This window comes from Saccoglossus kowalevskii, chromosome 8 (assembly GCF_978046115.1).
Source record: "Saccoglossus kowalevskii chromosome 8, keSacKowa6.1, whole genome shotgun sequence".
Taxonomy (NCBI): Eukaryota; Metazoa; Hemichordata; class Enteropneusta; family Harrimaniidae; genus Saccoglossus; species Saccoglossus kowalevskii.
This window is the reverse complement of record NC_140648.1, coordinates 8719535-8732245: the sequence shown is the minus strand read 5'-3', so window position 1 is coordinate 8732245 and position 12711 is coordinate 8719535. Positions and strand designations below refer to the sequence as shown.

The 12711-nt window shown below is 36.0% G+C and overlaps 1 protein-coding gene across 1 annotated transcript in view; it reads right to left on the bottom strand.

Moving 5' to 3' along the window:
• The window catches only part of LOC102804290 (hexosaminidase D-like), a 55353-nt gene that overhangs the window by 27006 nt on the left and 15636 nt on the right, over positions 1-12711 (bottom strand). The window contains exons 8-10 of the mRNA XM_085502132.1: positions 7808-7893; positions 5538-5724; positions 497-640 (exon numbers count right to left, since the gene is read on the bottom strand). Coding sequence (XP_085358258.1) covers positions 497-640; positions 5538-5724; positions 7808-7893 — 417 coding nt within the window. The remainder of the gene's footprint in view (positions 1-496; positions 641-5537; positions 5725-7807; positions 7894-12711) is intronic.

Here is a 12711-nt window from a genome sequence, read left to right as displayed (position 1 = left end):
ATGATGTCATGTAAAAGATATACCCCCGAAAGAAATGATCTATTCGAAATGGCAAAAACAACAGAGGCCTAACACTCCCCGTAGCAAGGTACCAAAAGAAGTGTTTTGAAATAAGACAGCAACCCCAGTGAAAATCTTCTTTCACTATTTAAATTTTGCATTTTGTTTGTTATCTATTGTAGTATCATAATTCTATACTTGTTATTTTCTGTAATGCATTAGCTTAGTTTTATTTATTTATTTATTTATTTATTTATTTATTTATTTATTTATTTATTTATTTATTTATTTATTTATTTATTTATTTATTTATTTATTTATTTATTTATTTATTTATTTATTTATTTATTTATTTATTTATTTATTTATTTATTTATTTATTTATTTATTTATTTATTTATTTATTTATTTATTTACTTTTTTGTAACCTTTGTAACCTTTTATTCTTTCCTAAATTAAATTATTATCAGGCGTGAATAATCACTCAACTCATTACCTTTAAATGCACTTGCACTCCAGATGTTGTTGAAAACAGATGCATATGTATTTAAAGTTTCAAGAGACAGGATATGATAAAAGAAATCTTGATCCCAACTGTAATTCCACACCATTGGTTCAACTAGTTCTCCCAGTCTCCATTCTACGAGTGAAGTAGATAAAAATTGATATATTAAGGATGGAGTAGACATTTTCAGAGGTAAATTTTTTTGGTATTAACAAATTTAGAATAAAACAAGTCATTGTTAATGACACAGTCCCCGTCCAAAATTTTGTGGTCTAACATATCAATTTGATGCTGATGAAGTCATTGAGATTAAGGCGCAGTCACACCATGACGTTCTGGCTAGCGTTCTCTGGCGTTTGAGGAAACGTTGGTAGTCACCCAAAGTCGCTGGGACAACGGCAGAAGAGCGCCGTGAGAACGCTAGTGAACGTTGGTAATCATTGCTGCTCGTCGGGAATCGGTGGAGAACGCTGATCCCAAAAAAAAGTTTTGAACATGCACAAAAGTTCTCATTTGAGACCAGCGTTCTTCAACGTTTATTTTTAAACGCTGTTAAACGTTAAATAACGTTCTTCGATCATTTTGCTAACGTTCGACGCGTTCGACAATCGTTAGTCAGTCGTTGCTCTAGCATTACTTAGTTGTTACCAATCGCTTGCTTTGCAGTGAACAACTCACTAGCGACCTGTCAACGACCGCTGAACGTACCCCTAGCGCACATAAAGCGTGCGACTAACGTCAAATTAACGACCTAACGTTAGATACACGCTCACTTAACGTTTAAAAGTCATTCGTCACGCGCTAGTGACACGTTAGCACACGTCAATGATTTCCAGGGGTATCTTACTTGGTCGCTCATTACACGCTCCTCGTGCGTTAGGAACACGCTAGTCATACATTAGGGGCACTCGTTAATCGAACGCTGGATGTGTCTACCTTGTTCCAGAACGCTCGGAAATTGGACGATTGGAACGTTCAGAGAACACTGACCAAAACGTTATGGTGTGACGGGGCTATTAGATTGAAACCATTAATAGGAGATGGATTTGTAAAAAATTATGATTTAGTGCCTTTACACGAGAATTGGACATTGGGCAGTCATATCGAATCAAATTACAAAAATAATGTTCATGTTGATCTATCTATTGGTATACTGTCTTTGTACAAAATTTAAACAGAAATGTTCATTGCATTCATGGGAAAGTAGGCATGGGTATCATGAAAAACAAAATGGCCACTAGTCAGCCATATTAGTTTGAATCACAGAAAAAATATGACATGCAACTATAACCCAATATGTATGATCATCATACCAACTTTGATCCAAATTGGCCTAGTCTTCTCTGAGAAACAGCTCCAGACATGTAAAAATTACGATTTATAGTGCTTTTACATAAAAATTGGGCGTCAGCCAGCCATGTTGAATTGAATCACAAAAATAATGTTGGTGCAGATGTATCCCTTGGTATACTATCTATATAAACAAGCAGCCTCTCGGCTGAGATAGCTCCGCTGTTAGCAATGCACATTTCAATTAAAGAACAGAAGATATATTAGAAAATGAACAATATGCATAGTATCAATGCAATAGGACTTGCTGTTTTAAACAAGAATTCAAAAATATCATTTTTCACCATAAATGATTGTGGTTTTTAACCAAAAATGACAAAAATATTCACCAAAATTAGAAAATTAAAGATATCATCATGAAATGAAAAAATTTGAGAGTGGACCACATGTAGTATCTATATATGTAATATCAAAGCAATTGGACTTGCGGTTTTTAACGAGAAGTCGAAAATATCATTTTTTACCAAAAATGACAAAAATATTCACCAAAATTAGAGAATTGAAGATATCATTACAAAATGAACAAATCTGAGAGAGATCCACATGTAGTACCTACATATGTAATATCAAAGCAATTGGACTTGTGGTTTTTAACAAGTCGAAAATATCACTTTTTACCAAAAATGACCAAAATATTTAAACCAAAATTAGAGAATTGAAGATATCATTACAAAATAAACAAATCTGAGAGAGATCCACATGTAGTACCTAAATATGTAATATCAAATCAATTGGACTTGGGGTTTTTAACAAGAAGTTGAAAATATCACTTTTTACCAAAAATGACAAAAATATTCACCAAAATTAGAGAATTAAAGATATCATTACAAAATGAACAAATCTGAGAGAGGTCCACATGTAGTACCGACATATGTAATATCAAAGCAATTGGACTTGTGGTTTTTAACAAGAAGTCAAAAATATCAGTTTTTACCAAAAATGACAAAAATATTCACCAAAATTAGAGAATTGCAGATATCATTACAAAATGAACAAATCTGAGAGAGATCCACATGTAGTACCTATATATGTAATATCAAAGCAATTGGACTTGCGGTTTTTAACAAGAAGTTGAAAATATCACTTTTTACCAAAAATGACAAAAATATTCACCAAAATTAGAGAATTAAAGATATCATTACAAAATGAACAAATCTGAGAGAGATCCACATGTAGTACCTACATATATAATATCAAAGCAATTGGACTTGTGGTTTTTAACAAGAAGTCGAAAATATCACTTTTTACCAAAAATGACCAAAATATTTAAACCAAAATTAGAGAATTGAAGATATCATTACAAAATAAACAAATCTGAGAGAGATCCACATGTAGTACCTATATATGTAATATCAAAGCAATTGAAGTTTTGGTTTTTAACAAGAAGTTGAAAATATCACTTTTTACCAAAAATGACAAAAATATTCACCAAAATTAGAGAATTAAAGATATCATTACAAAATGAACAAATCTGAGAGAGGTCCACATGTAGTACCGACATATGTAATATCAAAGCAATTGGACTTGTGGTTTTTAACAAGAAGTCAAAAATATCAGTTTTTACCAAAAATGACAAAAATATTCACCAAAATTAGAGAATTGAAGATATCATTACAAAATGAACAAATCTGAGAAAGATCCACATGTAGTACCTATATATGTAATATCAAAGCAATTGGACTTGCGGTTTTTAACAAGAAGTCGAAAATATCACTTTTTACCAAAAATGACAAAAATATTCACCAAAATTAGAGAATTGAAGATATGATCATGAAATGAACAAATCTGAGAGAGGTCTACCCAAGGTACATATACACCAAGTATCAAAGCATTCAGGCTTGTAGTTTTCAAGAAGAAGTCGGATAAGTAAAACATTGACACGGACGACGGATGACAACGGACAATCACTCATATGATCGGCTCCACTCGACAAAGTCGACAGCGGAGCTAAAAAATTGAAGAGAAACGTTCATTGCATTCAAGAGAAAGTAGCGTGGTACCATGAAAAACATAATGGCCACCAGTCAGCCATATTTGTTTGAATCACGAAAAAAATATGACGTGCACCTATAACCCAATATGTATGATCAACAAATCAACTTAGATCCAAATCGGCCTAGTCTTCTCTGAGAAACAGCTTCGGACATGTAAAATGACGATTTAGCGCTTATACATGAAAATTGGGCGTAGGCCAGCCATATTGAGTTAAATCACAAAAATCATGTTGGTGCAGATGTATCTCTTGGTATACTATCATTGTACAAAATTTAAACAGAAACGTTCATTGCATTCAAGATAAATTAGCATGGGTACCATGACATCACCATAGAATTGACAGCGTCACTAGAATTGATGATATAACTACAATTTGTGGCATCACTAGAATTGATGACATCACGAGAATTGATGACATCACTAGAATTGATGGCATAACTAGAATTGATGACACCTAAAGTAATTAGAATTGGTGGCATCGCTAGAATTGATGACATCATGAGAATTGATGACATCACTAGAATTGATGGCATAACTAGAATTGATGACACCTAGAGTAATTAGAATTGGTGGCATCACTAGAACTGATAATGTCACTAGAATTGATAGCACACTAGAATTGATGGAGTCACTAAAATTGATGACATCACTAGAATTGATAAAGTAACCAGAATTGATGAAGTCACTAGAATTGATGATGTAACTAGGATTGATGGATTCACTAGAATTGATGAAGTCACAATAGTTGAAGGAGTCACTAGAATTGATGAAGTCACAATAGTTGAAGGAGTCACTAGAATTGATGAAGTCAATAAAAATAATGTCATTACGGAAACTGATGATTGTCACTAGAATTGATGACATCACTAGAATTAATGAAGTCACAAGACTTGTTGGCATCACTAGAATTGATGGAGTCACAATAGTTGAAGGAGTCATTAGAATTGATGACATCACTAAAATTGATGAAGTCAATAAAATTGATGATGTCATTAGAATTGATGAAGTCACTAGAATTGATGGAGTCACTAGAGTTAATGAAGTCACTAGAATTGGTGACATCACTAGAACTGATGAAGTAACTAGAATTGCTGGAGTCATTAGTATTGATGAAGTCACTAGAATTGATTTTTTGCGGCCACTGTTTTGGCAACCTCATCTGATTGGCAACCATGTCTCTGGTTGGCGACTGCCTCTCCTTTTCTCGACATCACCCTCTCCTTTGGTTAATGACCTTTTGTTGGCAACCATGACTTTTTTGGTTGACAACCCCTCTGGTTAGTGACTGTCTCTTTTTGTGCAGGCAACCTTCTGTCCTTTAGTTTTTGACCCTGTTTTCTTTTGTTGGCGAATCCCTCTAGTTGGCAACACCCAGTCTCTTTTTGTTGGTTATTCTGTCACTCTTTGTTGGCAAACTCCTCTGACTTGCTACTGATTCTCTATTTGTTTTCGACTCCGTCTGGTTAGCAGCAATCCGCACCATTGTTTGCAACTCCTTCTGACACCCCTCCCCTTTTGTTGTCTAGATTTATGAAGTTTATACAAGTTTTGTGAGGATCATTCAGCAATAAGACAAATATATAAACGCATGTATAACCACACCAGGTGTGTGCAGATCAAAGCTATCATTGCAAAACACACTTACATGTATAAGAGGGTTTTATGAATACAAAATATTGAATATTACCTTTCATTTTACTGACATTAATGTTACGCAGCATATCATCCCACATAATAACTACAGTAGCCGGATACTTCTTTTTAATGTACCGTGAAACAGCAGTTACATGACTCAAAAATAAACTTTGTAAATCACCACTGAACTCTGTTTCCAGTCTTCCTGTGCATATATTACACTTTCCTAGAGCATACACCTATAAAAAGGATAGAAATCGCAGCACAGAGATAAGCATGGAATATCTAAGCACAATGATTGGCTATGCTGTGTACCATGAAACAGCAGTCACAAGACCCCCCCCCCCCCAATGAACTTTATAAATCATTATTGAACTCTGTCTTCAGTCTTCCTGTGCATATATTACACTGTCTTAGAGCATAACCTATAACAAGCCATGCATGGCACAGTTCCTGTTAGTTATCAAATTTAAGATATAAAGTTTTGTTTATAGTAATATAGCTGGAATATAAACATGTCAGGAATATGATGATTGTTTAACATTTAAATGATTGACATTTGTATCTGATCGTCAAATGAGTATTGAGAGATATTGCTCTGGAACAGCATTAATTAAAACAAAATCAGCCATTATGAATATATGTATAATGAATATATGAAATTTGAACATAGTCAGTCAAAGCATGTCAGAGATATGGCTCTAGAAGCCCATTCATTAAAACAAAATGGCCACTAGTCAGCCATTCAGAATCCGATCTAAAAAATAAAACAAGTTTTTTAGCACAAAAATAGCCACCATTAGGCCACTTTGAAAAGGATTGTCAAACCAATATATCTGTATCACTGTGACATGATGTATAATGAATATTAAAAATTTGAACATAATCAGTCAAAACAAGTCAGACATATGGGTCTGGAAACCCATTCATTAAAACAAAATGGCCACCGGATAGCCATTTTGAGTCTGATCTGAAAAATAAAATGATGTGCATCAGGAACCCGTAATGTCTAATGTATGTACCAAGTTTGAACGAAATCCATCCATAAATGCCAGAAATGCTTGATATTTGATGATTTTTTAGCACAAAAATGACAACCATTCGGTCATTTTGAATAGGATCGTCAAACCAGTATATCTGTCTATCTATGACATGATGTATAATGAATATTTAAAATTTGAACATAATCATCAGTCAAAACAAGTTGGAAATATGGGTCTAGAAGCCCATTCATTAAAACAAAATGGCCGCCAGTCGGCCATTTTGAATGTTATCTGGAAAAAAAAATGATGTTCATCAAGGTCCAATAATGTCCAAGGTATATACAAGGGTTGAACAAAATCCATCTGTAAACAGCCGGGAAATGCTTGATTTTGATGGTTTTTAGTACAAAAATGGCCGCCATTCGGCCATCTTGAATCAGATCGTGAAACAAATTGACGTGCATATGTATGATATCATGTATGATGTATGTGTGAAGTTTGATTGTGATTGGTCCAGGCATTTCTAAGATACAGGTCCAGACGCACGCACAGATGCACGCACGGACACACAGGGGTCAAAACATAAGTCCCCGTTTTCGGACTTTGTCCGAATGGGGACTAAAAAGTATAGAGCTCTCAGCACCAAGATAAGCATGCAGTGTCTCAGCACCGAGTTAAGCATGCAGTGTCTTGGCTTTGAGATAAGCCTGCAGAGTCTCAGAACTGAGTTAAGCATGCAGTGTCTTAGCACCGAGATATGCATACAGTATCTAAGCACCAAGATAAGCATGCAGAGTCTCAGCATCAAGATATGCATGCAGTGTCTCAGCGCAAATTAAGCAGGGAGTGTCTCAGCACCAAGATGTGCATGCAGTATCTAAGCACCAAGATAAGCATGCAGAGTGTCAGCATCAAGTTAAGCATGCAGTATCTAAGCACCAAGATATGCATGCAGTGTCTCAGCACAAAGATAAGCAGGGAGTGTCAGCACCAATATAAGCATGCAGAGTCTCAGCATCAAGTTAAACATGCAGTGTCTCAGCACCAAGATATGCATGCAGTATCTAAGCATCAAGATAAGCATGCAGAGTCTCAGTATCAAGTTAAGCATGCAGTGTCTTCGCACCAAGATATGCATGCAGTATCTAAGCACCAATATAAGCATGCAGAGTCTCATCACCAAGATAAGCTATGCTATGTCCCACCACCAAGATAAGCTAAACTATGTTCCACCATCAAGATAAGTTATGCTGTGTCCCACCACCAAGATTGTTTGTCACACAATCCTCTTTTCTTATCAGCACCATTGTTCAAATATCAATAAGTAAACACCTCTTACCTCATCAGCACCAATATGCAGATATTTACTTGCTGGATGCGTTGACATGATTTGATCGATCATTAAGTGAATAATCTCAAGAGAATCTAATCATACAGAAAACAGAAAATACTCAGTCACTTAATGATCACAGCAAACAAAAACTATATATCACCCTGCCTAAATCACCCAAAGTCAATGTAACTCAACCCTGTGTATATAATTCAATATAAATGTGACTCGACCCTGTGTATATCACCCAAAGTCAATGTGACTCAACCCTGTGTATATCACCCAAAGTCAATGTAACTCAACCCTGTGTATATCATTCAATATAAATGTGACTCGACCCTGTGTATATCACCCAAAGTCAATGTAACTCAACCCTGTGTATATCATTCAATATAAATGTGACTCGACCCTGTGTATATCACCCAAAGTCAATGTGACTCAACCCTGTGTATATCACCCAAAGTCAATGTGACCCAACCCTGTCTTTATCACCCAACGTCAATGTGACTCAACCCTGTGTATATCACCCAAAGTCATTGTGACCCAACCCTGTGTATATCACCCAAAGTCAATGTGACTCAACCCTGTATATATCACCCAAAGTCAATGTGACTCAACCCTGTGTATATCACCCAAAGTCAATGTGACCCAACCCTGTCTACATCACCCAATATAAATGTGACCCAACCCTGTCTATATCACCCAATATAAATGTGACTCAACCCTGTCTATATCACACAAAGTCAATGTGACTCAACCATGTGTATATCACCAAAAGTCAATGTGATCCAACCCTGTCTATATCACCCAATATAAATGTGACCCAACCCTGTCTATATCACCCAAAGTCAATGTGACTCAACCCTGCCTAAATCATCCAAAGTCAATGTGACTCAACCCTGTCTATATCACCCAAAGTCAATGTGACTCAGCCCTGTGTATATCATCCAAAGTCAATGTGACCCAACCCTGTCTATATCACCCAAAGTCAATGTGACTCAACCCTGTGTATATCACCCAAAGTCAGTGTGACTCAACCATGTGTATATCATCCAAAGTAGATGTGACCCAACCCTGTCTTTATCACCCAACGTCAATGTGGATGTGACCCAACCCTGTCTTTATCACCCAACGTCAATGTGACTCAACCCTGTGTATATCACCCAAAGTCATTGTGACCCAACCCTGTGTATATCACCCAAAGTCAATGTGACTCAACCCTGTATATATCACCCAAAGTCAATGTGACTCAACCCTGTGTATATCACCCAAAGTCAATGTGACCCAACCCTGTCTACATCACCCAATATAAATGTGACCCAACCCTGTCTATATCACCCAATATAAATGTGACTCAACCCTGTCTATATCACACAAAGTCAATGTGACTCAACCATGTGTATATCACCAAAAGTCAATGTGACCCAACCCTGTCTATATCACCCAATATAAATGTGACCCAACCCTGTCTATATCACCCAAAGTCAATGTGACTCAACCCTGCCTAAATCATCCAAAGTCAATGTGACTCAACCCTGTCTATATCACCCAAAGTCAATGTGACTCAACCCTGTCTATAACTCCCAAAGTCAATGTGACTCAACCCTGTGTATATCACCCAATATAAATGTGACTCAACCCTGTCTATATCACCCAAAGTCAATGTGACTCAACCTGTCTATATCACCCAATATAAATGTGACTCAACCCTGTGTATATCACCCAAAGTCAATGTGACTCAACCATGTCTATATCTACCAATATAAATGTGACTCAACCCTGTCTATATCACCCAAAGTCAATGTGACTCAACCCTGTCTATATTACTCAAAATCAATGTGACTCAACCATGTCTATATCACCCAAAGTCAATGTGACTCAACCCTGTCTATAACTCCCAAAGTCAATGTGACTCAACCCTGCCTAAATCATCCAAAGTCAATGTGACCCAACCCTGTGTATATCACCCATAGTCAATGTGACCCAACCCTGTGTATATCACCCAAAGTCAATGTGACTCAACACTGTGTATATCACCCAGTCATTGCAACTCAACCCTGACATGACAATCACTGAATAAGTGTACACTTATACCCATAGTTGTCTTGATTAAGGTAGCGAGACTATTATTTGTGTTGAAAATTACGATTTTCACATTTATTTATTAATTGATGAAATGCACCATAAACTTTCATATGATAAAGTCAATATAACATAGAATGTCATGTAAGTTGGTTAAAATGTAGATTTTCTGAAGGGAAGCAAGGCAGCCTCAGTAGTGTTTTCCAAAATCAACAACACAGGTTTAATCTGTGTGCCTATAAGTTTCAAAGATAAACTCAAGACAAAGCAATATTAGGATGTGTTATCAGTAGCTATCTGACACACAATGAGTGTTTCCAAACATTTGAGTGGTTTGTCTCCGCCCCTGTTTGTTTCACAGATTAGTCATTTGCATATGAATGTGTCAGACACAAGGTCACACAGCCACTGAAAAAAATCATTGATTTTGGTGTTTTCATATGCCGAATTTATCCAATTATAGCTATCCCATTCTTTTATTTTTTTGGTTTCCAATAGCCTTACACATTTGGATGTCCCTACACATGGTAAAACAGACCTTGATGGGAAAACAAATTGATTGTGCCGATAAACAAGCTTGAAAATCTTTGCTGTTACTTCATGGACGTTTTCTATGAGTTTATGTTTTTCAAAATACAAGGTCTTTAACAAAAAATAACGTATACTTATTGTCGTCGGATTAACACCAAATTTTCACAGCTTTAAGGTGACAATGAGAGGAACTTGAATGTGTCCAGACAAACTATTTCATCGATTATTTACCAACGAGTTGTGGTTTGAGTTGGGGGCAATGCGACTAAAACAGTAATTGAAATTCAGGACACTATTTTTTCAAACGCGTTGCTTGAATAAAACTAACCAGACACATTCAATTTACCAGACTATTGAACAACTAGGAAAAGTGAAAAAAATACTTCTTATCGCCAGCATAAATGCGTAATTTTTTTTTTTACAGAAAAAGTAATTTTTCACCTTTGATTGAGTAACGCGTCGTAGAATGCAGATACGGGCATGCAAAATACACTTGTGAAAAGCTTGAAGTCTGGCGATTCTAAAAATATATACTTTCCTGGGTCCATTTGTAGTCATTTAGTCACAATTAGAAGATGAAAATAAGTATGCAAATAATAGTCCCGCTACCTTAATGGTATACAATTCAAACTAATTAGATATTAAATGCATGTCCAAATATATGATATCATGGGGTGGGATTGGAAGATTATAACCAGTACAATTTCTGGTTGTTTTTTTATTTTTAGCGCCGAGGTAATTGAAGATGACAAAGTGGAGTTGTTCACATAGGAGATTGTCCATTGTCTGTTTCTTGTCCATCAATAATTTTTTTATTTTTTTTATTTGATACTTGGTTTTGGATACTTTGGACTATATCCTTTATACTTGACTACATCCTTAATTTTTGGTAAAAAATGCTTTTTATGACATCCTCTAGACTGTCGACAGTCCTTGGGCCTAATGTAATTGTGTTTCCTAGACATTCAAACACGGAAGACGTTTGATGGGAAATGCGAACCATTTCACACGAGGGACTTTAGTCCCGAGAGACTGTCCCCTTCTGCAGGTTTCTAGTTGATATGAATAATTCATAGTTGATGCTGACATCACGAAATAAATTATATTAACATAATGTATGCAAATTTATGAAAACGATAAATACAGTCACTCCAACCAAAATAGCAAAGAAAACTATTAAATCAACTCTGCATAAAAACATGGATGAGTTTGGGAAGAAATTTCAACAAACTAATCGAGATTTATTGGAAAGGTCGCTGGCATTTTCCTCTAAGAGAATGGCAACTGAAAGTGAGGGATCCTTGGTTTTGAAACGAGTTAATTTTGACAAGACGAATGTCAACACGGCACGCTGACGAACATATCTCCCCTCTCTTTGTAGTTTGGGATAGTGTCTCGCTGGTATTTTTTGCAAGAAATATTATGGTAGTCTAAACGTTCCAGCACTTTCGTCAAGATTTGTTTGTGTCATATCAAAAACTGCTGTGGAAAGTGTCGCAATCGCGTATACGGTATAGTACAATCAAAACAAACTTTGTGTGAGACATGGGCGATTCTAGTAGCCAGCGACCTCTGACCCTTTTCACGATTGGCCACGATAAAATGATAGACATCTGCATGACTATTCATTTGCATATGAAAGTACCAGGATGTGGTGAGAAATCTTACCAAGAAATTGCAATTTATTACGTTTACACACAATATTTATTAATAATAACAGATTAATATTAGGTACGACCGACTGTCGACAGTCTAGACATCCTCTTGAAAACTAACAGCTCAATTGCTTTGGTATGTAGATACTTTATTTGGATGGACCTCAATGGGCACAATGACTGAATATTGTTGACTTACTTTGCCTTGATGGGCACAATGACTGAATATTGTTGACTTACTTTGCCTTGATGGGCACAATGACTGAATATTGTTGACTTACTTTGCCTTGATGGGCACAATGACTGAATATTGTTGACTTACTTTGCCTTGATGGGCACAATGACTGAATATTGTTGACTTACTTTGCCTTGATGGGCACAATGACTGAATATTGTTGACTTACTTTGCCTTGATGGGCACAATGACTGAATATTGTTGACTTACTTTGCCTTGATGGGCACAATGACTGAATATTGTTGACTTACTTTGCCTTGATGGGCACAATGACTGAATATTGTTGACTTACTTTGCCTTGATGGGCACAATGACTGAATATTGTTGACTTACTTTGCCTTGATGGGCACAATGACTGAATATTGTTGACTTACTTTGCCTTGATGGGCACAATGACTGAATATTGTTGA